Genomic DNA, 27,833 nt, shown 5'->3' with positions numbered 1-27,833 from the left:
CCTGAATTTTCGGATCGCTGCACTCGAAGATAAGCCGATGTGTGCGCCGAGCCTGCCGCCACTGTTGGGAGAGAGAAGAGAGGCCTCAGTCAAAAAAGAAAGCGACACAGAAAACGCCTTCCGGTGAGCTTCACACTTCGGGTGTACGTACACTTGCCTCTCTCCCATGCACACCCTTTCGTCGGGCGAGAAACGAGCGCGGATTTGGGAGAAACGCGTCGCAGGTTCTTCCGTCTCTTCCAGCCTCTCTCATCATCGTCTGTTTTGTGTCTCGGCTGGCTTACGCTTCGTCGAGTGGATGCACAGCGTTTTACAACGGCTGCTGTCCGCTTTCGTGAAGTTTTCTCCTCGACACCAGACAGATCTGCCGGTGCTCGTGACCTCTCTCTGCTGGTAGATAACTTTTTCTGCGTCCCCTGCCTCCCGTCGAGCTCTCTGCCTGGCGTGGGCTTCCTGATTTTCCCTCTTTCCGTCGTGTCCGCGGTGTATGTACACCATGTACTACACCCCAGGAGCCGGGATGTGAGCATCTCGAGAAAGCCCCCGCGTCGGCCGCTTGTTCCGGGAAGGAAGCCCCTTGCGTCTCGTGTGTGCTCGCGTTTTGCGCCGATTCGAGTGAAGGCGCTTGCCAGAAGCAGACTGCGCTTTGTCAGTGTCTCGTTTCCTCTCTGCGTTCGACTTTTCGCTGTCGTTGCCTCCTCTGGTTTCCATCCCAACTTAGAGGGTCGAGCGAATCCGAGAAGGCATCACTGTTTCTGTCTGCGTGAAAAAGAATTCGACTCCAACGGTGGCCGTCCAGGCACATCCCTTCCTCGCGAACAGTATCGCTTCTTCGTTTCGATAGTCTCGCAAATATAAGCGTCATCGGACAAGCTCCTTGGATCCCACGGCGTGTATTTCTTCGCGAAGCCTTCGGCATCTTTTCTCCGTTTTTCCGCATTGTCTCCTTGCTTCGACTCTTCCTCTCTGCGACTCCCCTCCCTCCGCGCCTGTCAAAACCGCCTTCGCGCGTCTCTTTTCTCTCTCTCTTCCGGTTCTGCGCAGTTTCTCTGCCTCATGCAAGACCAAGATGTCTCTCTCCCCTCTGTCGAGACTCTTCTCTTTCCAGTAGCTTCCCCCGCGATCTCTCGTCTTCTCTCCCTCTGATCGCTCTTCCTCTTCCCCCGGTCTCTCTCGCTTCCTCTCCGCCTGCGTGTCTCCTCTCTGACTCTCCTGCGTTTGCGCCTGCCCTCAGATCGCTCGCTGCACCATGCTGAGCTCCGGAGCACGACCGGGATTCTTCATGCCTTCCGGATCGAGTGTGTCTGCTCAAGCGTCTCCCGCAGTTCTCTCGCCTCCGGTCGTGGAAGTCGCCGCCAGTGGACTGCAGCTGCTCCAGCAGGAGGTGGTGAGCTACGCAGCGCGCCGCAGCCGAGGCGACCGCGCGGAGACCGTCGCGGTCCTCGAGGCAGCGGGCTTCCAGATCGGCGTTCGACTCCTCGAGCGGCTTTCGCTGCGGCTCTCCACGCGCATGTGGGAACAGCGGGAGTGTCTCAAATTCGTCTGCAAAGATCTGTGGCAAGTTCTCTTCCAGAAACAGGCAGACCGCCTGCAGACCAATCGCCGCGGCGGATACGTCATCCAGGACCACGACCTCCCCTGGCTCCGACGTCTGCGCCCCGCGGACGCGAAAGATCTGCTCGCCGGGTGTACGTACACCGGAGTCCCCGCAACACGCGCCGACGGACGCGAGCGAGTCGAGGGAGTGGACGCGGCCGGCGCCGTCGCGGCACTCTGTCAAGAGCCTCTCGTCCACGTTTCTCTGCTCTCTGGAATCATTCGCGGCGCGCTCGCGAATATGGGTCTCAGCTGCACCGTCACTGCAGACGCGGCTGCCAGTCCCTGCTGCTCCTTCCAGATTCGCATTCCCTCCTGAAAGAGAGAGGCCGCGAGAGAGAGAAAGAGGTCAAGAACGAGAGAGAGATTGAGAACGAAAGAGAGCTCTAGGCAGAAAGAAAGAAGACTGGCAGACAGTGGGCGAGCTCAAGGGAGAGAGATTGGTGGAGATTAAGAGAGGACATGAAGCAGAGGGACGAAGGATAACGTGGAAGAGAAGAGAAGCGAAGAAGACAAGGGAGGTCCGCCGACTTATGTCTCGACAGGTTGAGTCCGAGAGGCTCAAGAACAGCGGGAGGACGCGTGGAAGAGGACGCAGAAAGTGCAGTTTTGAGAGGACCGTCTTCGGACTGCGCGGGAAGCCCCGGCACCTGAGAGAGGCCGAGTGTGGAAATACACCGGAGAAGGTTGCGAAGACTTCTTCCTCAAACGGCAGCGATCCGAAATTCCTTTTCATACTCAGGTCTCGCGAGAGCGTGGGGTGTTTTTTGTGCTCAAGAGAAGGCATTCTGGGGCTTTCTCCGTCCATTTCGCGTGCGAAACAAGGATTTTTTATCCGTTCTTTTTTTGCCCGAGTTTTCTCCTCGACTGCGCGCGCATGCGCGTCTCGCCTCCCCGCCCGGCTGTTGCCTGGGAGCTCAGTGCACTCTTCTGCATGCGAGAGGCCGTTCAGTCCAGCGGAACTTCACGATGTGGGCGCCGAAGCGACCAAGCTTCTGGGACTCGGCAGAAGAACGCGACTCCAGTCGCTTCTCCTCCTCTGCTTCGCCGGCCTCCTCGGCGTCTGCGTCTGCGACGACTCTCAGCTCTCTCCAGTCGCGGGAGAGAAGCAGCGAAGGAAAGAGAGCGACGCAGCAGACGGAAGGGGGAGAGACTGAGGAGGCTGGAAAGGCAGAAGAGAAGGTGGAGGATGGAGAAACAAAGAAGGTAGAGAAGAGAGGGGCAGAAAGAGGCCCAGGGAGATTCGAGAGCGATGAAGAGAGAAAGGAGACGCCGGCAGCAGCGACGCGAGACAGCAGAGAAGAAGAGCGAGTTTTTGCCGCAGCGAGATTCTCTGGAGAGGAAGGGAAGACAGGAAGCGACAGAAGAGACGCTGGCCGTAGAAGAGAAGAACAGGATGGAGCTGCGCCGGTTTTCTCCGTGTCTTTTTTCTCTGAAGAAGTTTCCAGAAAAAGTGACTTTTCCGAGGAATCTGCAAATCCACGGTGCTCTGCAGGCGCGCTTCGTATGGGGGGTCATGGTGATGACGAGAAGGCGAAACGAGAAGAAGAGGCTTTGGCTGCTCTTTCTCCTCTCGGCCAAGAAATCTTTTTTGCCGTTCGCGGGATCCGGGACCCAGAGTTCCCTGTCTATACACTTGGCGATTTGGGGGTCACCACCCCCGAAATGATTTGCATGCAGAACGAGGAGGCGCTGAGGACGGGAGACAGGGAGGCAGAACAAGACGAACGAGAGGGAAGAGCGAGCGAGGAAGAAGCGGGTGCAGGGTGTAGAGAAGAGAGAAGCGTCTGTAGAGGAACGACGGAAGCGGCTTCTGTTCGTATGTCGTCGCGCAAACGAGAGAACAGCTTGAGTGACGAGTTTCAAAGACAACCTCCGGCACAGCCGCCACACGCTTCTTCCTCTTCCTCTGGTCATGTCTCATCTTCTTCCTCCTTTTCTCGCGTCTGTGGATCTTTCGCTTCCTCTCCTGCTGTTGTGAAAGTCGGCTTGGTGCCGACGAACGCAAAGTGCTCGATGGTGAGTCTCATCGGCCTCGCGGTTCGGTGTAAACTGAGTGAGAGGTTTCCCTTTGTCTCTCCCAACTTCTTTCTTCTCCAGCAGCTTCACCACGAGGCAGAGAAGGCACACAAAGCAACAGAGCAAGAAGAAGAGGAAGAGGAAGAGGAGGAGGAAGAAGAAGAAGAGACGGAAGCCAACGGAAGAAGATCGAGGAGCCAGCCGAGAAGAGAACTGATAAAAAACGGGGACGGGGCTTGTGAAGAGAGCGAAAGAAGCAACGCAGGCGCTGTCTCCAAGAGTCACCAATTTGCTCGAGTCTTTTCTTCTCTCCGGCAGAAGAAACGCATGCAGAAACAGCTCTTTGTCGACCTTGAGATTTTTGCCCATGAAGACGCGAAAGGCCTGACGAAGCAGCTTAATGACAAAGAGAGAGTCTGTGCAGCTCTCGAAAATCCGCAGATCCGGGAACTGGTGCTTGCCGCCATCAAAGAAGACTGAAACAGCGAACAATTTCAACGTTTTACTTTTTATGACTCTTATTAAATTCTGCGCACGATACTTCTTCAAACACAAAAAAACGATACATACGTGCATTTATGGTCACAAATAAACATATATGTACATACCTATCTACATGTGCGTATATATATATATATATATATATATATATATATATACCTATCAGCATGTACATATATATATATATATATATACATGTATATATATATATGTACCTATATGCATATGCATACACACATAAGCTGTATGGATGTGTGTGTGTGTGGATGTGGAGCTGTGTATATGTACAGAAGCCTGTCTCCATGTAGATATTTCCTGCAGAGATGCATTTGTTTCGTACGCGGTATAAGGTGGGCCTCCTAGGTTTGTATAAACGGCCTTTGGAGTGGGGAACCGTTTCACTTTTCTGTTTGCAGAGTTCACGAGGCAAGAAAGCCTGCAACGATTTTCTGCCTCCGTTGTCTTTCGTTCGCGTTCCAGAATCTGTGCAGGTCCCGAGTGAGCAAACGAGAAGTATCCAAGGTTTTAAAGACTCCTCCGCGTGGTGCAGTAGTACATACGGATGTCTCTGCACTCTTCCGCATTGTCCAGTGAGACCGAGAACAGGTTTGGTGCCTTTTTTCTCCCTGTCCCCCAGCAATGGAGTCTCATCTCAGTGGGTTCTTCCCCGCTGCGTCGAGCAACACAAGCATGCGTAGAGAGGTATACATGCGAGACTATATCCATACACATGTATGCACATATATACATATAGATGTGGAACTGTGTTGAAAGAGTCCACATCGAGCTTCGGTAGTACAGGGATGTTGCAGTCCGCGTAAAGGAGAGGAAGTTTGCTTTTCTCACGGTTTTCTCTGGATTTGAGATTGTCTCGGCGAGCACAACGCAGCTCCGCTTCGTCCGCGGCAGTTGGGTTGGAGATTCTGCAACATCTGTTGAGGTTTGAGAACTGTAGAGAAGCTGAAAAAAGCTGTTTCCGCGTGACGAGTTAATTTTTTAGTCTTCGCGCATGCAGATTGTGCCAAACCCCCGAGGGCACCTGTGAGACAGGAAGGTTCGCTCGACGAATGTTTGCACATGTACGAGGAGGCCATAGAGACAGGAGGTGGAAAAAAGAGAAACAGAGTGCAAGGGGAATCCGAATAGACAGAGAAAACATGTTGGAGAGCGGGAACAGAGCGCGCGGCAAGGGAAGGAAGGTAGAGAGAGAAACAGACGGCGAGAAGACTCAGGACGCGCATAAAAGGAGAGAGCGAGAAGGAAGATAGAGAAGGATACGTACATGTTCGACGCATAGATCGATGAAAACATCTAGTCAAATACATGCATGTACTTACATACGCATGCATAAACAGATATAGACATATTATATATAGAGAGAGATACCAATATGCATGTGTGTATATATATGAAGAATCATCTGCAGATCGACAGAGCTTTGAAATGTCGTCGTTCGTCCACCTTTTGGGGTGGGACGCGCTCGATTCGGGTGGAATTCACTCACGCTTCAAAAAGGTTGGTCTCTTCGACTCCTGCTCTCTCCACATCCTTCAGCTGTCCAGACTCTCCACGCATACGCGTCTCGTGAAGACGCATATTTAAACATCAACATGTGCACATAAACAAATGAATCTTCTACTCTACGTATCCATACATGAGTATGTATGTATATAAATATATATATATATATATATATATACGTTTCTGCACTGCGTATACCTGAATATACATAGGTATATATACCTACTTGTAGGTGACCACACGGGTTTAATTCGGTACGTACGAGCGGATATATCACTGAACATGCTTTATAGCGTAACAAACATGTAAACGCCTAAATATTCTCTGCACATGAACTTATATATATAAATATACATTTCTTCACTCTGGTTCGCCACGCATATATATATATATATATATGGTGGATACAGACTGTTTCGCATGTCTAGGTGTGCGTGGAGCCTGTAACTTGCAGCGGATTTGAGAAATTGATTGTTGGGATTCCCTGCTTGTCTTGGCAGGTGAAGTTTTGCACCCTCAGTGGTCTTCCCGACGAAACACATTCTCTTTTTTCATGAGAAAAGAATCTCCAGAATACGGTTAGCTTGATCCGGAGAACTGTGCACAGAGCTTCTTTGGAGAAACGAAGAAGAGAGGCTTGCCGAAAACAGGAAAACAGACACAAAGGAGCAAAACCTCCAGGGAGGAGAGACTCCCGCAAAAATGAGAAGGGTAAGCCTTCTCGGGTGTGGGACCTGAGAGCGGTTCCTTTGAGGAAAGGTTCTCTGCGGAAGGCGCTTTGCACGCGTTTCCATGCATGCTCCCATTCTAGCCCATTCTGGTCGTCTTCTCTCTGTTTTTGCCCCCGTTTCTGATGAGCTCTGCCTCAGAGCCGCGTCGCAGGAAAAGCAGGAACTCGACTGCTTCCTCGACCTTTTTTCTCTTCTCTTTGTCTCTTCTTCGTCTCTCTCTTTGTCTTCGATCTATCCTTGGTCTCTTGTTTTACTTGTCATCTTTGCTGGCCTCGTCCTCGTCATCCCAGAAAGCCAAGTCCTGGTCCACGTCGACTTTCGCGAGTTTTTCGCTGGCATTGCTTTCGACTTCCTCGGTCTCTGCGTGAGTCTCTCCCGGTTCCGCGTTCTGGTTTTCTTGGGAGTTTTCTCGCCCCTGCGTCATGACGAAGCTGCTCGTCTCGTCGTTGTCTCCAAAGGAATTCGCTGCAGACCAGCTCCCGTCTAGCGGATAAATGTACCGACGTCCTCGCACGCTAAGAAAGAACGAAAGGTAGACAGGAGGCACAAGCGGTCAGTGACGCTCTGCTCCTAAAAGCTATCTCAGACAAAAAAAATTAAAGACATTGCATCTGGGCTCCATCGGACGCCTCACGAAAGCTTACACAACCTGCACGAGAGACAAGTTGACACCTCCTGACGCCAGGAAACAAGGCGTTCCTGGAATCTTCAGAAGGGTGTAAATTGACAAAAAAAACTCGAAGCACACATTCAAGCAGTTTCTTCACTCGCAGGAGAAAAAACACACATATCCACAGAGAGACACAGACAGGTGGACATATACATATATATGTATCTATAAATATATATATAAATATATAAATAAATATATAAATATATATATATATATAAATGGAGATGTAAATATGTATAAATATAGACATAAATAAGCATGAATGTATCTATAGGCACAGATACAGAGACAAAAAGGTCTGCAGAAATCGATATGTGTAGACACTTGAACAGACTCATCTGCCGGAAAAGGAGTGCGACTTCCAATTCACCTACCTCTTCTTTCTGAAGTAGACAAAGAGGAAGACGATGAGTAGCGTGAGGAGAATGCTCAAAAGACATGCGCGCGCGATGGCAGAGACATCTGCCTGCGAGGCGGGGAGGACGGTCGCGGTTTCGAACGGCGAGAAAGAGTCTCCAGCTGCGCGTACACCGGAGCTGCTTCCCTTCTCAGAGGGCAGGAAGCCTAGAGCCGCCTGAGCTGTGGCCGAGTTCTTTCCAGCCCCTAAGAAAAGATAACGCGCAGACGAATTGGGTGCATGCAGTGGACACAGGCCGTGCAGCCTCGAAGGCTACAACACATGCAGCTTGGCGCTCTTTGTCAAGTCTCTGAGATTTCCTGAAAATGCTCCTCCGCAGCTTCTCTCGAAACATGCCATTCCCTGAAGAAAAAGGAAACATCGTCTTTGCCTTCCGTCTGAGGCCCCTCGCGCTTCGCTCACAAGCCTCGGCGTTGCCAGCTGAAATGCATGCTCCCGGGTCGCAGGATTCCTCTTGGAGTTCCATAGAACAGGCAGACTGCGTGGAGCGGCCGGCCAGCGGGAGACGAAATCGGAATCTCTGACATTCTCCATTGCATGCTGTCCATGGCTGCCATTCTCCCATCTCGCACTGGGGACCTGAAGAAGCGCAGTTTTCCAACGTCACAAATCTTCACTCGAGGCGTTGAAAGAGCTTCTTGACTCTTCAAGAACCTGCGTGTATTTTCGAGTTGAAGAACTCGCAACCTATGAATCTGAACCTGCAGAAACGAGTGCCTTCCAGATCCACGTCGAGCGCTCTGCGAAGAACCTGGCCAGTGTGGTCGCCCAGCAGGCGGTTTTTCGTTCGTTTTTCTTCCTCTTCCTTCACGACATTCTCGTCGAGAAGCAGTTCGAACGGAGTTCTGTTTCCTCCTGGGTTTAGGGTAAACAAGTCTCTGCTTTGCTGCACCTATGTGACATCTCTCTATCTCTTCCACTTGTGTGAGCTGTTTCTCCAGCGGACCGCTTCTTACTTCCAGAGCCGAAAAAGCCACTACTGTTTTCTTCAGGCGGGGCTTCCGGGCAAGGAAGTTCGCTCGTGGAGCAACGCTCTGTCTCGACAGTCGGCGGGCATCCCTCTTTTCCACTGTCTGAGAGGAGAGGTTTTAGAATCGATCGGACTCGCGAGCGCCAGCCTTCGCCGCAAGTCGCACTGCATGCGGACCAGGTTGTCCACGGCGTCATCACGCATGCGTCCGCTGAAGAAAAGAAAGTCTGACTCCAGAAACGAAATCCAAGCAGCGACGCTTCGCAGAGACGAGCAGCTCAGACATACACGCCGGAAAACGATTTCACTTTTAACGGGCATGTTCGAGAGCACCACAAGACACGAAAGCACCCATCAGGGAAGAAGCGGTCGCGCGCATATCGAGAGTTCACCATGGATTTCAAGCATATACATAATCAAGTAGTTCCGTAGACAGGCATGTACTTGGATGTGGAGATTTCCACTCTTGGATACACCGCATAGAGAGACATAGAGATGCACATCCACAGTTTTGTATCAATCCTATGCGCCACAAATTCTCTCTCACGAGCTATACATGAATAACTTTGGACTCAAAACACACTCGCGCTAGAGCACAGTGATAGACGCGCATATGTGCATATACATACATACATACATACATACATACATACATACATACATACATACATACATACATACATACATACATACATACATACATATATATATATGTAAATGTATATGAATATATATATATATATATATAAATGCATGTAGAAAATGCATATATATATTATAAATATGTCGTCTATTCTCCTGAACTATTCCCATGCATGTATTAACATACACAGAGATATATCACCATATGCAGACGTATGTGAAGAGCGACGCGTGAGACTGGACTCTGTCGAGAGACTGCTTCTGACCGCAAGTGTCGGCGCCAGGCACAACGCAGTCCTGAACTTCGACGAAGGCTTGGTTGTCTCCACACGGCAGCGGTCGGCCTGAAAAGGAGTCTCTGTTCTGTTTTAGAATTCCTCGGTATCTCTGTCGTCTGCCGTTTCGCTTGCCACAGCCAGCGCCTGGCACAGCCTTGCATGCGCTCCACTCTTCCCAAGGGCTGAACTCGCAGGTGTTGCCTGAAGCAGAGAACAAGAGATTGGCCATCACAAAAAACAGCAAGAAGAAGTCGTTGTTTCTTGCAGGTCGGACAAGAAAGCGCGGAAATCCCGAGTCTCTCTTCCTCAGAGAGACTCACAGATACATTTGAAGAGATGTCGGACAGGCGCGCATCTCTACGCATGGACAGACGATCACATGTCTACAGATGTATTCTCCAGCGCGTCCACATTCGCAGGTTTCCTGCTCGAAGACGGACAAACGCGTTTCGAAACGCAACATTCATCGTCTTCGCACGATCGGGCGTGGACGCCGACCGGCGTCGGCTGCCAGTGCCGCGCAAAAGAACGGGATAGAAAACGGAGGCGCGTCTGAGTGTGAAGGAGAGACGAATCCAGCGAAAACTTCGAGTCCTGAACGGCTCTTCGTACCGCAGGCGACATCCTCGTTGCATGTCTCCACTTGCGAGGGCGAAACTCCGGCGCATGCACTGCCGCCGGGTCCGAAAGAAAAATCGATTTGACGCGACCTGTGTCGCTCTCCGCCTTCACAGCTCGCAGTGCACGGCGACCACGCACCGAAGGAACTCGCGTTGCATCCGACTGAAGCAAGAGAGAAAAAAGAGATTTATTGGAGTCAAAAAAGGCGCTGGAGGACGCAGCAGGAAGCAAAACAACAGAGAGCGGCGAGTCACACACTTCTTCAGCGATCTCTGACTCTCAATCTCGTTCTTCTTTGCCCATTTCTCTCGCACCATCTCTTCCTTTTTCTTCCACTCGCTTCCCCGACTTCTGTCTCGCCCCTTCCGCCTGTCTCTCGACCTCGCTGTCAGTCTGTCTGTACATCGCCTGTCCCTTCTCGCTGTCTCTCTCGTATGTTGAATTTCTGTCGCTCTCCCGAGTTCTCCCCGCGTTCTCCCCGTCTTCTCTTCCCTCCCTCGCGTTCCTCGGTTTCCCCTTTGTCCCCGCTCGTCCACTGTCGAAGGAGAGTCGAAGGCGAGTTGAAGCATCACCGAGCAGCGACGGCCGGCCGGAAGAAGAAAGAGAGTCGAGAGAAGCACTGCGACGCACCTCTGGAAGAACAGGCGATTCCGTCGTTGCATGCGCGAACCATTTTCACTGCTTTGCAAGTACTCCTGTCTCCCGTGAGAACAGATCGAACTCGCTCTTGCGTTCCGCCTTCACAGGGACTGTTGCACGGCGACCACGCGGACCACGGAGCGTACGTACACTCCGCTTGCGCTGCGAACCCCGAAGAAAGTGAAAGAAACACGAGAAAATGAGAAAAGGGGGGGGGAGAAAGAAAAGCAGGCAACACAAAGGAAAAGACAATCAAAAGAAAAGGGCAAGGCCGCGAGAAAAGACGAGAGAAAGAGAAGAAAAGACGAAAGAAAGAGAAAAGAAGACCGAGAGAAGAACTGCGGGTGTATCACCAACACGAGCAGAGACAGCAGCCTTCACTCAATACACTCACGTCTTTTTCTTTTTTTCTGCGTCTCTTCATCTCCTCTGTTTCCGGTTTCTTTCTCCGGTAGTCGGCGTCATCACAAGCGTCCGCGTCTTTCTCTTGGCACCCTCAACTTCAAGTGTCTCTCCTATGCACTGACTAGCTCTCTCCACTTTCGAGGTCGGGAAGCAGCGTTTTTCGTGCAGTTTTCGAGTTTTCTTTTACCGCAGTTCACTCGGGGGTACATGGGGCTTCCCAGGCAGTTTCTGGTCTCCACCAGCTGGCATGCCTTCCCTCCATTTCGCGCAGGAATCTTCGCGTCGCGCGTCCTCGACTGCTGCGAAGCCCCACAAGGGTGACTGCAGGGGCTCCAGTCTCCCCACTCTCCCGCCACGCAGTCGACAGGGCATGCCGCAGTGCCTCCCAGACGAGGCGCTGAGGAGAGGCAAAGGGGGACGAAGAGAAATTTCGGAGGCGCGGGGAGAACCAGGTTGCGACGGAAGAAGAGTGGAGACAAGAACAAAACCGCGGAAGGGGGCGCCTAGTCAGAGCCCAGCAGAGGAAGGCACGGCAGCAGGAGGACGAGACCGACAAAGAGATACAGAGAGAAGGCAAGGCGCGAAGGCGAGGAAGGGAAGAGACGGACATGCAGTCAGAAGGAGATGAGGAGAGAGAACAAGCGAAATACAACGACGAAGGAGTCTGGAAACGAAGGGGAAAACACAGCCTCAACACGCACCCGAGGCTGGTGGGGATGTGCAGGAAGCGGACAGTTTCCTGGAAATAAAAAAGTCTCTTACCTGAAACAAAGTGCTCTGAGAGAAACATGCATCCCGGTTCCGGACCGTGCACAATGTAACAGAGCATGGAGGCAGCCGATTCTTGTCCAAGTGTTTCGCTGTCTCCCCTCAGGCCATATCTCTCGTCGCCCCAGCCGCCAGCGCCAGAGGGCAGAGACAGCGAGGCGCGAGGCCGCCGATCCAACGAAAAGAAAGTGCAGTCTGGATCCGCCGCACACAAGCGTCCGCATTCCTCAAAACTTGACACGAAATGTCGATCGGTGCCTGATCGAAAGACAGGGGGAAATGCAGAAATGCATGCGCGCCTCTCTGTCGTCGACGTTGTGACCCGTGGTGGGTGACTGTTTCATCTCTGAAACTCTTTTCCCTGAACTCGGTCTTGTCACCTCGAGCCTTCTCTCTCCTCTCTCTTCTCCCGGTTCTCTCTCTTCTCCCGGTTCTCTCTGTTCTCTCTCTCTCACCTCTCTCCCGCTACTCTCTGTTCTCTCTGTTCTCTCTGTTCTCTCTGTTCTTCTCCACTCGTGGTGTCTGCGGCTTTGGCTCACCGCTTTCTGCGAAGTCGTCCGCGGGGTTGCATCCCCAGCCGAGAACGCCGACGCCCTCCATGGCGCACTGAGGATCTCCGCTGCACGGCCGGACTTCTTCGAGGGCGGGGCATTTTTCGCTTCCCCACCTGGGCAGTTGGCGAATGTGTCGCGAGCGTCTCTGGAAGCCGCTGGGCAGGTCGAGAGGCCCGCGGCCAGGTCGCGCTTCGCCTTCGCAGGCGCCCCACTCGCTCCACGCGGAGACGAGACAGGAAGTCGCGCACAGACTGCCGGCGGTCTTCGTGGGCGAGACGCCCGAGGCGATGAACGGCGAGGGCCGGGAGAGGGGAGACAGAGGCGAGGGCAGCGCAGCGAAGAGCGAGCAGAGTCGAGTGCGGCGATCGAACTCGAAGCCGCGACAGAGCGCAGAAGAGAAGAAGGAAGAAACCACAAAGTTGTGGCACCTGGTCGCGCATGCACTCACACTCTCCGCCTCAGACGGCGCCTCCAGGAGCGCAGACGAGGACCGGGAAGATCCATGGAAGGCGAATCCGAAGCGCGGACAGTCTGGAGAAAAGACACAAGAACGGGGAGACGCAGCAAGCCGCCAAAGCATGTGCAGTTCGACGCCTTTGACTTCGACTCGAGCGTCGAAAAGTCGAACGCCGCTTGCGAGAAGAAGGGTACAAGTCAACACGGGTTCAGCAGTCAAAAAGAACTCGGACGGCTGGCTCTCAGTGCTGGTGAGCGCTTGGAGACCGTTGCGCGTCGCGACTCGACGAAAAACAGACAGCTTCAACGGAACCACAAACGCTCGAGACAGAGGGGAGTCAAGAGATGTTCGGAATTGCGCTCAACCAGTTCTAAGTGAACAAAGGTTCATCACCCTATTTGACTGTTTCAGTTGTTGCGTTCTTGAATAGTACCCTGTTAGTGTTCTTGTCCATGCATGTACGAGGACTTAACGTTATGCCAAGAGAGATCCCAGATTAACTTGATGATCTTCGTACTATTAACAGCGACCGCTTCACTGCGTCCGGTTCAAACCACCCTCTGAGGAGACACACGTCCACGGAAAGCTGCGCCAAGGAAAAACTTGCGAAGAAACATTTCCAGGAAAAGCCTGATCTACACGAAACCGGCAACTGTACGTGGAGACTCACTGCCGATCCACGGCTTGTGGGCAGAGCCTGCATTCTGGGCGAAGGCGGCGCAGAGGGAGAAGGCTTCGTTGCTCTCTTTTACGTCAGCGGACAACAGAGCGAGGAGACCGAGAAGCGCAGCCGGAGGGAGAAATCCCCTCCTTCTCCGTTTTTCGAACATTGTGAAGAAGCGCGGCAACAGCCAAGAAGAAAGATGCGAGGCCGACTCGGGACCTGAAGAGAACTGATCGAGAAAACAGAGACCAGACGGAAGGATCGAAGAAAACTCAAAAGTCCGGTCTTAAGCTCTGGGGCAAAAACCAGATGCGCAGAAAAGCAGAGACCACTTATCTCTGTTGCACAATGCACTCCGCAGTTGCTAGTCGGCGCGAGCCCTGCCCGTTGTTTGTCTCCTTTTTTTGGGCGACTTCTGCAAAGAAGACCATGACGCACTCCGGAGAGGCATGCAGCATGCAGCCGTCTGCAGAGAGAGGAAGAGATGACCCGATGTCTACAGAGTTTCCCTCAGTCTGGTGACCGGGCGTTGTCGATGAACGGCGCGTCCGTTTTCCTCCAGAGGACGTACACATGCCTGCGCGGGTGCCTTACCGCGTGGAGCGCTTGAAAGCGTCGGTGCCGAGTCGAAGCGCCCCTCGTCTCTGCTCTTTCTGTCCAGACACTCGAGGGGTGAGGCCCAGCCACCGTGAAGAAATGAACTCGCAGGCTTCACTCGCCAGCGAAAGGCCTTCGTTGTCTTCCCAGAGGATGCGCATGCAAAGGAGAGAAGTCACTCCTCTCTCGCGGGGCTGGTCGACGGCGGGAAGGACACAAGGACGAAGCAGGTAGAAGCGACAGAAGACAAGACAGAGGGCGGAAGAAAGAGGAGAGACAGCGCTCTGTTCCGTGGTTGAGACGACAGAGGGAACAGCAAGCGAAGTGGAAGGAGTGCAAGGGAGAGAGAGTTTTTCTCTCGAAAGAGCACAGGTTGAGCGCGGGTCGAGATGCACACACAGGAGACGCGTGGAGGCAAAGTGAGAGACTAGAGAAGACAAGAGACGCAGAGACAAACGCGGCGAGAGCGAAACAGAAGAACTGCGACGAGAGGAAGACGGCGACTCCAGCAGAAACAGAGAATCCTGCACACAAGGCGAGTGCAGGGCCAGAAAGAAAGGTTGGCTTTCGACTCCTCTGAGGGAGAAGAGCGAAGGCGAGACTCGAAGGGAGATGGACAAAGGACGACGGAGGAGGAAACTCGGAGAAAAGCCAGTCGTCGCGTCTTGGCACAGTTCGCGACCGACGAAGGGCCTCCCTCCGGGTTCTGCGGCAAAGCAGAGCCACGAAAAGGAAATGCCAACCTCACGAACTGCGCAAATCGCAGTCTGTTTTGCTCACAGGCGCAAACGGGATGTGCATACAGCTCACACACTCCAACCTCCTGTTCCGCGGCTTCTGCAATTCGCCGCGAGCACGCAGCGGTTTGGCGTCTCGCGGCAGGCACTTCGAGGCATGCAGCCGTCGCTTCCTCTGGACGGTATTCTCTTCCATACAGAAGGGCGTTTCTGTTTTCAGAAAGCTCGCAAAGTCGCTTGCAAACAGCTAGAAGAACTCCGAACTTCCTTACCGACCGCCGATCTGCCTCCCGCCGCCTGCTGCTGGCACAACTCGTGACGGGTGGGGACGAGGTCGGCGAGTTTCGGTGTCCTAGAAAAAGCTTCGGCAACAGAAAGCAAAGGAGATTTCCCTGAAGTTGCAGAACGGAATGCGTTCGCGGAGCCGACACACAACGAGTTGGTGGCTTGAAAGCATCTCCCTATCTACACACAGTGCAACTGTCGTTTTAAGCCGTCCAGACGAATGGCGGTACACGGCCACCATAAAGCACTTTACTAAGGCTGCGAAGTCGAAAGAATCTCCGGGATAAATGGAGAAGAGAGCAAAGCGTCCTTTGTCTCGAAAAGTCTTGAAAACGACTCCGCTCTCAGCGTGCACAGACGAGCAAGAAAACCGCGGGATAAGCTGTCGGGCAGACATGCCAGCAGAGCGTGAGAAGACCTCTCGAAGAAAAATGTCTTCAGGATATGCGCAAATGCGAAATGTTGGGGAAACCCGAGTTTCAAAGAGGTAGGAAAAAGAAAGCAAGAAGACAAGTGAAACGGGGAAACTGTCTCCAGCTATTCAGAGACCGAAGGTCCGCTCGCGGGGAAACAGATGTTGCTCAGCGTGTCTCCCGCTGCCTGGGCGCACACCATGCTGAAGCAAAGCTGGCAAGGCCCCAGCTCGGCTTGACTTAAAAAGCGAACAAAAACTGCTAGTCTCATACATCCAACCGCGAACTTCTCTAAAAAACAGAGAACTCCATACTGAGCTTGATGTGCCTAATTTGCATGTACATATATATACATATATATAAAATGTATTGAAACGTGCATACATGTACATATGTATATATATATATATATATATTGTATATATATATTGAAGGAAGTGTGAGTACAACGGTGCAGTTTCATGCTATATGTTTCTAAATGATGGCTCTTGTATGCAGAAGTATGCGCGAATGAACGTGGCTTCATGTGCATGAGTGTTCCGGCATTTGTAAGAACACCGTTGTCACCGGCGCCTTTTCTTCGTGTGTGGCTAGGACGAAAATGATCAATCAAGAGCAAGCCAAGCAGACTGAGCAGTGTGTTCACTCAGACAGATGCTTCCTTTCCAGCATGAACATTATCGTTTTCTTGTATAGTTTCACGCGATTTGAAATCATAGAGACAACAAACTGTCCCGCGGTGTTCGGAACCCAGTTGAAGAACGACGAATGTGTCGTTCGTGCTCATCTTTACAAGGGTACCTCCATGACTCCAAGCATACGCCAGTTTCTTGGAAACACGGCGTGGGAGCGTGACCCGAGAGTTATCGGCTTTTCTCTGTCTCAGTTCGTATGCAAATGTCGGTTACCTAAACATACGCTGAGTGATGCTGCACTTCATTCACTCAACATGATGGTCGTGAAAAGCACAGTAGAGCATAGTTGCGATAAACAAAAACCTCCGATTGAGCCGACAAGGAACTAGGAAGAATGATACAGGCAAGTGTGTCAAGCAGTGCAAGAATGGAACAGGGTTCGGGGGCCGATCTCAAATCGCGGAGTCTTTTCGTCGTCTGTATGAATCTAGTGGTGCTTATCAAGTCCCTTGGGTTTCTTTAGCTCACTGCGTACTTACAATCAAACCAAAAGAGTCCCTCCGGGAAACAAAGGCATTCGTCCAACTGGCTACAATGTGAATAACGCGGCGTTGGAGGTACCGTGCGATTGATGGTTGGGAAGGTCGTTTGTGTGTGAATCTCTTGTTCCACAGAGAGCAGAAAAAAATGTTGCTCAAAAGAATCGCATCAAAATCGAAGTTCCATAGGAATGCTCGGGGACTGAGTATCCAGAATTCCCTCGCGTTTAATGACAAAGCATACAAACACGTGGAGTTGCGGTGTGAAACTGCCCATTGACAGCGACCGTGTGAAAGGACCCAGATGTCTGTATCTCGTAAGTGTGGTAACGATATTGGCGACAGTCGTTCTCGTAAAAGCGGAGTGCCTGCGGCTGTGTCTACGAAACAAAGACGGTACTGTCATGTTCAGTGAGTGGAAGCAGCAGACCTAGATCCCGTTTAGACAGAGAGGGGACTCAAAAAGTCTTCAAAAGTTTTAGACTGTCGTCGTAGGCTGATGAGAGATTTACCAGCAGAAGAAGACTCGAAACGGGAAGGGAGAAATTTCAGTTTCTTGGATGCATCGAGTTATGAAGGCCCCCCACACGATACACTTACGTATTCTCGTGTGGTAGGACTGCGCGACGAGAAAAACCTAAAATTCGCATCTTTTTTGTGGCATTCAGCCGCTTCTATACAAGCATCCAATACATATTCACCATCGCAGGTTCGGTCTAATGTTCCTTTAAATTACAGAGGTCACATGACGTCGAGGATTATAGGCTCTTACTGATGGCAAGTAGGGAAGCGTATCTCAAAGAAGAGGGTTGGATTTGCAAAAATACGCTCCATACCACTCTGAGAGACGCGCGTAACATGATGGTCATGAGAAGTATAGTAGAACACGGATCCGGTACGCAATGACCACAGCATAGGAGGGCAGTGAGGGCGGTGACGACTTGCAACTGTTTCTTCGCGCCAGCGCATTCGTTAATGACAAGCATATTGACAAAACCCGTTCGTCGAGCGCGTCTTGTGTGGCTGGAGAGTGTTGGCGCCGGAAAAGTGCCTTATTTTGATGTCAAGCATTCTTTTCTTTTCAAGTTCGCTGCTCGTAACATTTTTACCCCGAACGATGAAAAAACGGTGGTGCCACCGCCGCTAGCTTCATCGGAGTCCACGACAGAGAACGGACGACACCGTCCAATTCACAGCGAACGCCCCAGCTGATGAGTCTTAAAGTGACCGAAATGCAGAGAGTTCTGTTCTCTTCCTGCGTTCTCGTTCCCCGGGCTTCAGACGAAGCGTTTCAGGTGGCAGAGGTTTTCTTGGGATCATTCTTTGCATTCCGGGGCAACCTGCCACGGCCGTGGTGCCCAAGGAAAGGCGAGGCCGGAAGGTGCCAGCCAAGTCTGTGCGAGCAGTTGGGTCGGGGTCGAGAAATTCTTTGCTTCCTTTGTCTTGTCCTTTTTCTCCCTGGCCAGACAAAATTTGCGGGGAAATCTAAGGCGCTCTTGCGCTTCGGCTTTGCAGTTCGAGAAAATACCGGAGGGTGCGCTGTTCGTGGCACCTGTGCCGCGTGAGAAGGTCGTGCCTAGCTCGCGTGCACTAGCAAGGCCAGCAGTCCGGGGTTCCTGTGGATCCTTGAAACGAAGCCACTTTGCAAAGGTGTTTCCCTGCACACGGACAGCGTTTTTTCCGAGTCTCTGGCTCTATAAAACTGTGTCATTCGCCCTCTTGCTAGGTCGCGCAAAGAAGTTCCGCATCGACAATTTTCAGGCGCAGAGGCTGCTCCTGGCACTCCGAGCGATCAGTATCGGCAGCCTGCCTCTGTGAAGGTTCCGATTTTAGAAAGCAGAAATTTCGGGGGGAAACTTCACAAAATACACTGGGCTTTGACGAGTACACCATCAGGTCGAAGCCGCGCCTTCTCCGTCTCTCGTACCAAGTTCAGGGCGTCGTTTTTTGTGGAAGCTTTGCCGAGGCATCCATGCGTAGACGGCCCTTCGCAGCGAGCGGGTGAATTCTACGACTGGTGTGTCTGAGAGCATGGTCGAACTATGAATGCTACGCAAGCAGTAAAAGCTCCGAAAGTTGTGAAAGCGACGCGAGCTGCGAGAGCGCCTGTGTGGGTTTGTCGCGAATGTGAATCGTTTTGTGTTTCTGTGGTTGTGTGTAGCTGACCGCAGATGTCTTGGGAACTTCATGGCACCTCGCTTCGCCGCGCGGCAACATGCTTCCGCGGTTGTGAATGGTTTCCTTGGACAACCCATGCCAGAGGTAGAAACGTTTCTTTCGACCCTTTTCTTAGAGCCGTTCTGTACCCTGGACAGCCCAGGCAAAGGCCCGTGCAACAAAGCACGCTGGCGCCTTGATCGCCTCGAGAGTCGCGCGGGTGTCCGTCCGACGGAAAATCATAGAAACCCCCTTTTCTGAAACGTAGAAACACATAACTCGCTGCATCCTTTGAAGTTTCGGGGAGAGAACCCTCGAATTCGAGACATGGCGAAGACGAGTGTGGCACCAGGCCCTCCGGGCGGAGTGTCTCGGCTTTCCGCTTGCGAGGCGCCTTTTCCGGCCGCGCAAAGTCACGCCGACAACGTGCGCGTTCTGGGGTCTTGGCCGGCCGATTTGAGAGATATTTCTGAAAAGTCTTTGGGGAAAAGAGCCACAGACGTTGAGGCTAAGCCGGTAAAACTGCTTCAGCCCACGAGTGTGTTCTCTGAAAACCCAGATTCTCTTGGCGCGCCTCTGGTGTACCTCCCCTTGAGCAGTCCCTGCTGGGATGTGCGACACCCCTCTCCGGAGACAGGACCCGCCCCGTGTGTGACGAAACTGCAGCCATCTTCCGCCATCGGAAAGACATCCAGAAACAACGCGAAAGCAACGTTTCCACCCGTCACTCACACTGCTGGGTGGCCGTCACCGCGGCTGGCGGAAAGTGCATCGAAAGACCTCGGGGACAGGGAAAGACCCAGAGACAACGAGGCAGCACCGCTGTCTCCTGGCAGGCCTAAGATACATCACGCAGCGAGCGGAGGGAAAATCGTTTCGTCTTTGAGTCTCGAACTTCAGACTTCTCAGTCTGGCGGGATTTTGTCAGGCACTGCAGATCCTCACTCAAGCTCAACTGGGACCACCGGTGCCCGCGAGGGAACCCGACTTAAGGCTCGTGGGGCGTGGGGGTCGGAAACCCCAAGCCTCCAGGCTGCAGCCCCGGTAGAGAACTTTGACTTTTCTGAAGGGAGTCCGAGGGAAGTCTTCTTTCAAGGCGCTCTGTGTGCAGGAACTGCCCCGCTTTCCCCGGAGAGTTACCGCACGGTCGCCGAGTACATTCGGCAAACCTACGGCGGGCAGGTCACTGCGGCGGGGGCCGAGAGCGTCGACACTTTGCAGGGAAACGAATGTCTCTCTGTAAAGGCGGGAGCGAAGACTCCTCGCTTCGGTGTCCTCTTCACCAAAGTGCCTTCGGATCGCTCCCAGGTGGCTTTCTCGGCCGCGCAGCCGCAAGCGCAGAAGATCGGCTTCAGGCAGAGTGGGAACGCGGATCCGAACGGAATGGCCACGCCAGACCTCGAGTGTCTGTACTCACAGTATGTGAAGTCGCAAAGCGTGTACGATACGCAGAAGGTGCAGAATGCAGGTGCACAAGTGGGTCGCTGTTCGTTCGGGAATCTCCCGACCGCGACTCCGCGCGGGTCGAAACCCTCGCACAGCCTGCCCGCACCGCTTCTGCCTTTCCCCACCGGCATGTTCTTCTTAACTCCACCAAAAGGAGCGACAGGAATCGCGCCAACTGTCTCGCCGCCCGTGTCCGGTGGCCAAACTCCGCAACAGCCTGTCCGCCGGGTGCTGCAAACGGCCGCAGCTGCCCAGTTTGCCAAGACTGGAGTCTACCGCGATATCCACATTTCCTCTGTGAAGAGGAATGTGCCCGCCGTGTCGTCTAAAGATGCGCGGCAAGGAAATGTCAGCCTTCGAGGCGCCCCGCCGAAGCATGCCATCAAAAATCCCTGGGCCTTCCTAACGGCGAACCAGGAGAACCGGCCGCCGGGACCGGCACCGGCGGCGAGACCAGCTCTTGTGGCTGCGCCGCGGCCTCTTCCAGGGATCTCGGCAAAGCCTGTCGCGGTGGAGGGACAGTCGGCGGCATGCAAGGAAGGCGAGGACGCGCCGCTGGGTCAGCGATCTTCCGAGTGCAGCGCCCCTCCTCCAGAGGTCCGCGGTGTCTCCGCAGCTTCCACCTGCACGCGGTTGTCATCGCATGCAGCGGAAGTGAAGCCGAACGTGAAAGTTCGGCCGGGATTTACGGCGGCCGCCACGAAGTCGACGACGCAGGCGCCGGGGACTTGCCTCACCCGCGGCACAATCCCTGCGGTCTCGCAGAAAAAGGAGACAAGCCGCCAAGAACCCTCGGAAGGTTCGGTCTCGATGCATGTGCTCCGAGTGTCGCTGTGCGGGAAGAAAACGACGTTGTCGCATCGCGGGCAGTTGATGGCGATGGCGAGTTGCACGGGTGGCGTCTTGCGCGCGTTCACCGCGCGCGACACTGGCGTTCGCGTGGTGGAGTGCAGAGACCACCGGGAACTGGTTTTCCAGTTGCCGACGAAGGAACTCGTTCCATTCAAGGACATCTGCATCGTCGCGCCAATCAGTCAAGGGAGTTTCGGGACTGTGTCGCGTGCTACGTGGCGAGGCCAGACAGTGGCTGTGAAGCAAGCCCACGGCGTACTCACGCAGGAAGCTCTGCGCTCCATAGCACGGGAAATGAACTCGTTCCGGGCCATGGACGCCCACCCTCACATCGTCAAGTATTTAGGCATGTGCCTCGACCCCGGCTGCGTCGGCATTGTCATGGAGTACCTGCCGGGCGGCAGCCTCTTTGATCTCCTGTATGAAAACAAGGTGCTGGTGGCGGCGGAAAGACGTCTCGTCCTCTCCCGACAGCTCACTCAAGCTGTCCACTACATGCACCACGAAAAGCGCATGGTTCACAGGGACCTGAAAACGGCGAATCTCATTGTAGACGGAGTGGTAAGCGAGGCTCGTTCACACTCACAGGGCTGTTTAGGTAGCTGCCTCCGTGCTTCAGCGAGCAAGCCGGACCCAAAGTTCGCGGTGCCGTGTTGACTGTTTGTCAAATCTCTGCCCCGTCGCAATAGAGCAGAAAGGCACGCATGTCGCCTCCGGGTTTTCACGAGAGTCTCCACAGTGACAAAGAGCGAGGAGCGAGAAAACGGCGCTAAACGCTGCCATAGTTTAACAGCTACTGCTGGTTTTATTTTATCTGTGCACTTACGGTAGGAAGCCTCCTGTCTTTCACGTTCGCCGTTTGTTTCCGCTCTGTGATTGTGTCTGTGGTGGATGTGAGACATCCTCGAGTGTTCCAAAAGCTGAACCCTGCTGGGGTTTGCCTGTGTGCAGAGCGGGCTCAAATTGTGCGATTTTGGCAAGACTCGCAGTCTGGAAGCGAGTGGCAAACTCCTCCTCGATGACAACGGAGGCTCGCCGAGATACATGGCGCCAGAATGTTTCGCCACGGGGACGTTGATTGACGAAAAAGCAGATATTTGGGGCCTTGCGTGTTGCCTCATAGAAATTTTTGGTGGTCCTATCCCCTTCGAAGAAATCCACTCTAACGACGGTAAGATTTCAGCGAACAGGCGATCAGCCGGGCTTCTGTCCCGGAGTGCCCACAGTTGGCATTTGTCGTTAGGTGCAGATGGTAGAGTAACAATTTCCGAGTAGATGCCGGGTGTCTGGGATGGGGGGAGGGGGGGGGGGAAAGGCGACGACGCTCACATGGCATTTGATGACTCAGGTTGTTTAGAGTCGCAACCCCACAGGGTGTTCAGTGCTTAACGTGTGTTCAGTGAACATTTGGACAGTGGTGGCATGCTCTTATTGATAAGGATCATAAAATAAGTCACGAGACTTCTTGAAAAGACTGACGGCGGGGAGGGAAACGTGTTTCAAAGAAAGGGGTTGTTCGGTCGGTAAGTTAGCTTCCAACATATACATCCAAGTTTTCGTGTGTACTTTTGCAGGTGTGATTGACGCAATCATGTGCAAGAGAATGCGACCCGCCGTCCCCTCGTGGTTCCACCCTGCAGCAAGGAGACTGTTCGAACGTTGTTTCTCATGGTCCCCGCGTGAGCGGCCATCGGCTCTGGAGATTGCAAGGACTCTCGAGCTCTTTACTGCAAGTGACTTGAATGCGTATGGAATGAACACACGACGAGTCAAGTAGAGTAGCTTAGTGCACGCGAACTTGTGCCTGTTTTCAGTCATGTGCCTCCCGAAAAAAATCCCAGATGAAAAAACGAAACGGAAATTGTGTGTGCCGTGCGTGGAAGCTAGACTATTTCACCGGTGCAGCCGATCAACTGGATCCACAATTCGCCGAACAGTAAAGGCAAACAAACAAAATGCTCTCGACGAGGCGTGCGAAGCCAATTGGCGTCCACGAATTGCCGTGTAGCTTGTGAAATGCAACAAAAGTCTTGAGACGCGGGATTGGAGAGTTAGCGCGGCGAATCTCGGAGGCGCGTGCTGGCATTCTTAGATGACAGCTTTAAAACGCACAGTCGAGTTTCGAAATTACGAGCAGTTTTCTTCTGGAGAAGACTGCCTTGCTCAGTGCAGAGAGGGAGCGTGTGCTTGTCGAGATCTTCCCTGTTCAGTTCCTTTTGTCGAGGGATATGTATGTTACGTTGTCGCAGCAGTAAGCTTCTGTAATGAATCTACGAGCGGGAGTTGAGGGGATTTTTTTGTGAGTGAAGGACGACTAGCTCTCGGGGGACAGAGCCAGCAAGCATCGTGCTTCGCGATCGCCTGCGCTCCTGTCAGCTGAGTGCCCGTCACGGAACGACAAGCCTGCTCTCCCACGACTGTATAACTTGTTTTTCGTGTTTTTTAAGCGTAAGCCTCACGGAGAGCTAAGCACAAAATCAGAGACAATTTGGGATGAGTGGCTCGAAAAGTAGTGGCCGTCAGTTGACGCACGTTTCGACAGAATGGAGTACCGATCTTTTCTGTGTATAAAACCACGGCAAGCTCGCAGTCTGCTCCCGCGTGACGCGGGAGGTCAATTTGTGTCATCCCACGCTGTGGTGACGACCCCGCTTGTGAAGAATTGTGTTCAGTTGTTTCAGTTTGTGCACTATCCCCCAATTTCTTTTGTGGCTTTTCGCTCATTTGCTACGGATGAACAGTGCCTTCAAATGCCAGACGCCGTGGCGATCTGTGTCATTGAGGCAGCGCGTTGCCATTCGGCACACGCGAGGGACATCTTCTCCGATTCATATGTTTGTTTTGGCAAGGAGCTCGTGAGTTGACCCTCAAAGCTATGCGTGCCCGCTTTTAGTTCCTGCGTCGGTGGGTGGCAGCTTCGTAGTATATAAGATGCATGCGTGTATAGACTATACCCTTGCAACACTAAATGTTTTGAAAAGGGTACCCTCTACCGCGCACCGCTCCAGAACAGTCCGCGGCGCGGTGCTCTGGTTGAGAATGCGTGTTGGGCAGCGTTACATCAAAGGTGCATACTTATCTATGAATCCTTGCATTCTGCAGTGTAGATATCACAACTGGGACTATGTGCTGAAGCGATCCGCAGGCGCCGAGCATCGATGTGATATCTGGCGACACGCATCGTAAGCGGTGCGCATCTTTCTGCGTTGTCACTTATTTACACCAGGCAGTAGCTGCCTTTGCACGTAGTCAGCATGTTGCATCTCGTGGCAGAGAACTTGCTGCATTCCTCGGTGCCAACCTTGTCCAAACACTGATAATGACCTGAGCTACTGAGTGAATTGGGAAATCCAGCTGAACAGCGGAGCAAACGTCCGATGGACTTTGTGGCAACATGGGCACTAGCATCCGTTAGACGAGTACCAACAAACGACACAGGAGGTTTATGGTAAAAGGCGTAACTTCGTACATGCAGCCTTGATCCATCTGGGAACTCATCGAGTGCAGTATCGCGAAGTGGCGGTCTGATGCAGAAGCGAACTCCATCAACAGACACAACGTCGCTATAGCAAACAAGACCCCAAAATCGGCGTCACGTGATTTGCAAGGAACCCGGAAATTGTAGTCCTGCGATATTTCCAGAACACGGGTCGAACAGAGGGTCGCTATGCCACCCGTTTCAAGGCACGAGGCAATTCCGCCGTCGCTGGGGGATCGCTCGCATTGCATGCTCGTGTATTTCCGCTGCGCCTCGCAGAGCAGGTATGTGGGAGCTTTTTTGTTATGTACGAGGTAGACGTATGCTCCGATAGTTGTAGGGTCTTCACCATTTTTTGCGGAGATGCAGGGAAATAATTGCACTACGTGATACGCATTTCAGTGTAATTCCATTGTGAAAGTGACGCGAGAAGTTTTGTTCATTGAAGCATCAGGAATCAGAAAACCTTGAATTTACATTGCGATTGGGGCGCGACATGACGAGCAAACGGCTAGTGAACACCAGAGTCGTCGTAGCATTTTTTTCCAGTTTGGAGGTGGGGGGCCCAAAACAGCGCGTAGTTTAAGGTGGAGTGAACTTATATGTCTGCTTCGATTTGTCCTGTGAAGCCTATTCATAAAACCGAAACCGCAGCTGGCAAGAGCTATTTTTCACGAGGTGCTCGCGAAGTCCACTGGGGCCCTCGTCCCACGCCAAACAAGCGACGAGCTCGTTCCGTAAAGTTGCTTTTGGTGTGTTTTACCCTCGAGGCACAAAGTGTTTCCTGAACTGCTTTTGCCGTGACATTGTTCAAAAGGACGGACAAACACCCAGTCAACGCGCACTTGAACGAAAATGTGTCATCTTCCTAGAAAACATAGGGACGACAAGATCGGCTTCATACCGAGGGAAGACCTTGAAACTACAAGGACCCAGGATCCAAGCGAGCAAAGACCCGCGTGAATGAGTTGATTAAGATTCATAGAGACCACGCAAACCACATTCTACCGTTGGCTTCTCTCTTGACCCTCGTGCAACATTTCCCTGGTGTGTTCAGGGGATATCAGGTGACATTCAGACACGAATGCGGGTCTTTACTTGGAAATGAAACGTATTCGTGAACCAATGTTTGCGGGTTCAGATGATATAAGGCAACGGTGTAGTGATATTGGCTCCAAGGACGGGTGTGGGTTGTTTTCTGTCTCTGGAATGCAAATGCATGCTTAAATGCTATAGAACGTTGAGGCCGGTCGCTTCCTCAGCACCCTCGAATGATGACTGAAGAGAAACGCAACAAAGCCATCTACTGCTAGAACGGGGAAAAGTCAATCCTGAAATCCAGGTTGCGTGTGTGGTTATGTGCAAACTGTGTTCAGTATACGTCTCGGTGTCTGATTCCATACGTACACAGAACGCAGTGATCACCAATCTGTTCTCTTTACGATGGACATACTTAGAAGCCTTTTTCTGTCATTTGGAAGATAAACAGTTACGCTCTCTGCGTCGTTCGAGGCAGCTCTCACACGGTTTGTGTGACGGAACAAAAGTGTAGTCCTTCTTTTGTTCGCCCGTGAAACAAAGCGACTTTCCCGCTCTTCTCTTCTTGCCATGACCGACTTGGCATCCAGTTGACTATCTTCTTTGCCGGAGGCTATAGAAGCATTTTGTACAAACCATGAAGTATGCTTGTTGCCGCTGTTTAGTTACCTCGCAAGACCATCACCGATTTGTCCATGCAACTCCTACGGAGTCCCTGAGGGATGCGTAACATGCCCTGGCCTTTGAGGGATCTACCCTGCAGAAGCACGGCCAAACCTCATCGGCAGTCTGTATCGCCAACCCTATTTTGCCCATTCTGGATCTGCAGGGGGTACTATCCGAGGCTGTTAGAGAACATGTGTTTTCCAAAGAGCTGAAAAATGGGAACTGAAGCAGAAGACTATCTGGGTGCTCACAGACGGCACGCCCTCTACGTCACCCCAGAGAGCCCCTCCGCCGACCTCTGGAGCACTGTGTTTGGATGCATTCAAGACAATGATTTTGAAGGTTTCGTGAAGGTAAAAAAATAATCAACAGGGCCTTCTTCACCGGAAGAGAACGGTCTTTCCAACAAGAATGTCGGCAACTGTTTCACAGGAACCACATGGGTGGGCGCAGACCCTCTGTGGCGGCCAGCCCTCTGGAAGAAGTCTAGCTGACGAAAAACCGCTTTTTAAAACAGGATGGTGTTGTGGCGTGTCGGACCACGCCCCCAAAAGTCTGGCACAAGCAGAACGCATAGTCCTTCCAATTTTCTGTGTCTGTGTCTAGTTTTGGGAAGTTACCACAAGATGACATGAATCCTGGCTTCCCGAAACAAGGTACTCTGATTCTTCAAGAAAAAGCAATATTTCGACATCGATATAGACCAGGGTCTCGAATTGAATAGTTTCCTTCTTCCGAATACCGTTTTCACTTCTTAGCCTTTGCCAAAAATCCAAGCAAATATGGGGTGTGGTGCGTTGTGTGTGGGTGTGTAATATTTTGTAGTCCCTGGAGCTTGCTATAGCAGCGGAAGACGATAACACTGCAAAGCAACCTAACTCCGAGAGATCGTCCGACACAGACCAGCCAGAACCTCCGCGACCAGCTGAAGTCGAGATCTTTGGATGCCAGTCGATCCTCGCGCATGCTGCAGCCTTTTCCGAGAAATGTCTCGAATATCTTGTCGAGACGTGCTGTAGCGACGTTAATATACGGAGCTCAGGTTAGAAGTCCGTTGATGTTAGATGTCCCTTGAGACGATCGTTAAATAAGACAAGGAAACCTTTTATACGCTCATACGCGTGACAACAGTAATACATACATTACGCCTAGAATATAACCGATGTGGAATTTCTGGGGTGCTACAGTCATTCCCAACCTTAATGTCGGAGGATATTGAAATTGAACACTTTTAGCTGTGAAAGTTTGTCCGAGTGTTCGCATGTCATTTATCTGAAACTTTTAAAAATAGAACTATATTTGCATATCCCCCCCATCGAAACGGTTCGACGGTTAGACCAAGGGCATCTGACCCATAGTTCTGTCTGGTGTCCCGGCATTTGTTCTCGAAAACTATCATGCGTTCTCATGTGTTGGCATCTCACTGTTCTCTCCTATTCGCCTGAGGACCCGCAAACCACAGCTGTGTCGCAAAGAAGGGTCACCGGCTGACGTTTCTCATGCACAACAGAAGGACCATGTTTGCATTTCCAC

The 27,833-nt window shown here is 52.3% G+C and overlaps 5 protein-coding genes across 5 annotated transcripts; 4 read left to right on the top strand and 1 right to left on the bottom strand.

Annotated features, from left to right (window-relative positions):
• Positions 1-120: 120 nt before the first annotated feature.
• On the top strand, positions 121-2,410 carry TGME49_209080 (transport protein particle (trapp) component, bet3 protein). The gene has a single exon (XM_018779447.1). The coding sequence runs from the start codon at positions 1,250-1,252 to the stop codon at positions 1,913-1,915; it is 666 nt and encodes a 221-aa protein (XP_018638458.1). The 5' UTR covers positions 121-1,249; the 3' UTR covers positions 1,916-2,410.
• TGME49_209070 (hypothetical protein) lies at positions 2,392-5,377 on the top strand. Its single transcript, XM_018779446.1, has 2 exons — positions 2,392-3,615; positions 4,597-5,377. Exons 1-2 carry the CDS (start codon positions 2,566-2,568, stop codon positions 4,708-4,710), a joined length of 1,164 nt encoding a protein of 387 aa, XP_018638459.1. The 5' UTR covers positions 2,392-2,565; the 3' UTR covers positions 4,711-5,377.
• Positions 5,378-6,089: 712 nt separating this feature from the next.
• Positions 6,090-15,535, bottom strand: TGME49_209060 (thrombospondin type 1 domain-containing protein). The gene is made up of 12 exons (XM_018779445.1): positions 14,052-15,535; positions 13,464-13,686; positions 12,322-12,867; positions 11,777-12,040; positions 11,202-11,411; positions 10,601-10,771; positions 9,962-10,132; positions 9,338-9,550; positions 8,416-8,640; positions 7,862-8,038; positions 7,416-7,644; positions 6,090-6,883 (listed from the first exon to the last, which is right to left on the bottom strand). The coding sequence occupies exons 2-12, from the start codon at positions 13,621-13,623 to the stop codon at positions 6,619-6,621; spliced, it is 2,631 nt and encodes an 876-aa protein (XP_018638460.1). The 5' UTR covers positions 13,624-13,686; positions 14,052-15,535; the 3' UTR covers positions 6,090-6,618.
• Positions 15,536-17,393: 1,858 nt separating this feature from the next.
• On the top strand, positions 17,394-24,450 carry TGME49_209050 (Tyrosine kinase-like (TKL) protein). The gene is made up of 3 exons (XM_002369624.2): positions 17,394-21,679; positions 22,070-22,289; positions 22,693-24,450. The coding sequence occupies exons 1-3, from the start codon at positions 19,148-19,150 to the stop codon at positions 22,893-22,895; spliced, it is 2,955 nt and encodes a 984-aa protein (XP_002369665.1). The 5' UTR covers positions 17,394-19,147; the 3' UTR covers positions 22,896-24,450.
• Positions 24,451-26,178: 1,728 nt separating this feature from the next.
• TGME49_209045 (hypothetical protein) lies at positions 26,179-27,580 on the top strand. The gene is made up of 2 exons (XM_018779444.1): positions 26,179-26,653; positions 27,126-27,580. The coding sequence occupies exons 1-2, from the start codon at positions 26,516-26,518 to the stop codon at positions 27,345-27,347; spliced, it is 360 nt and encodes a 119-aa protein (XP_018638461.1). The 5' UTR covers positions 26,179-26,515; the 3' UTR covers positions 27,348-27,580.
• The last annotated feature ends 253 nt before the right edge of the window (positions 27,581-27,833 follow it).

Source organism: Toxoplasma gondii, chromosome Ib (assembly GCF_000006565.2).
Source record: "Toxoplasma gondii ME49 chromosome Ib, whole genome shotgun sequence".
NCBI classification, from domain to species: Eukaryota; Apicomplexa; class Conoidasida; order Eucoccidiorida; family Sarcocystidae; genus Toxoplasma; species Toxoplasma gondii.
The sequence above is the reverse complement of the archived record's forward strand: the minus strand, read 5'-3'. Positions and strand labels throughout refer to the sequence as shown.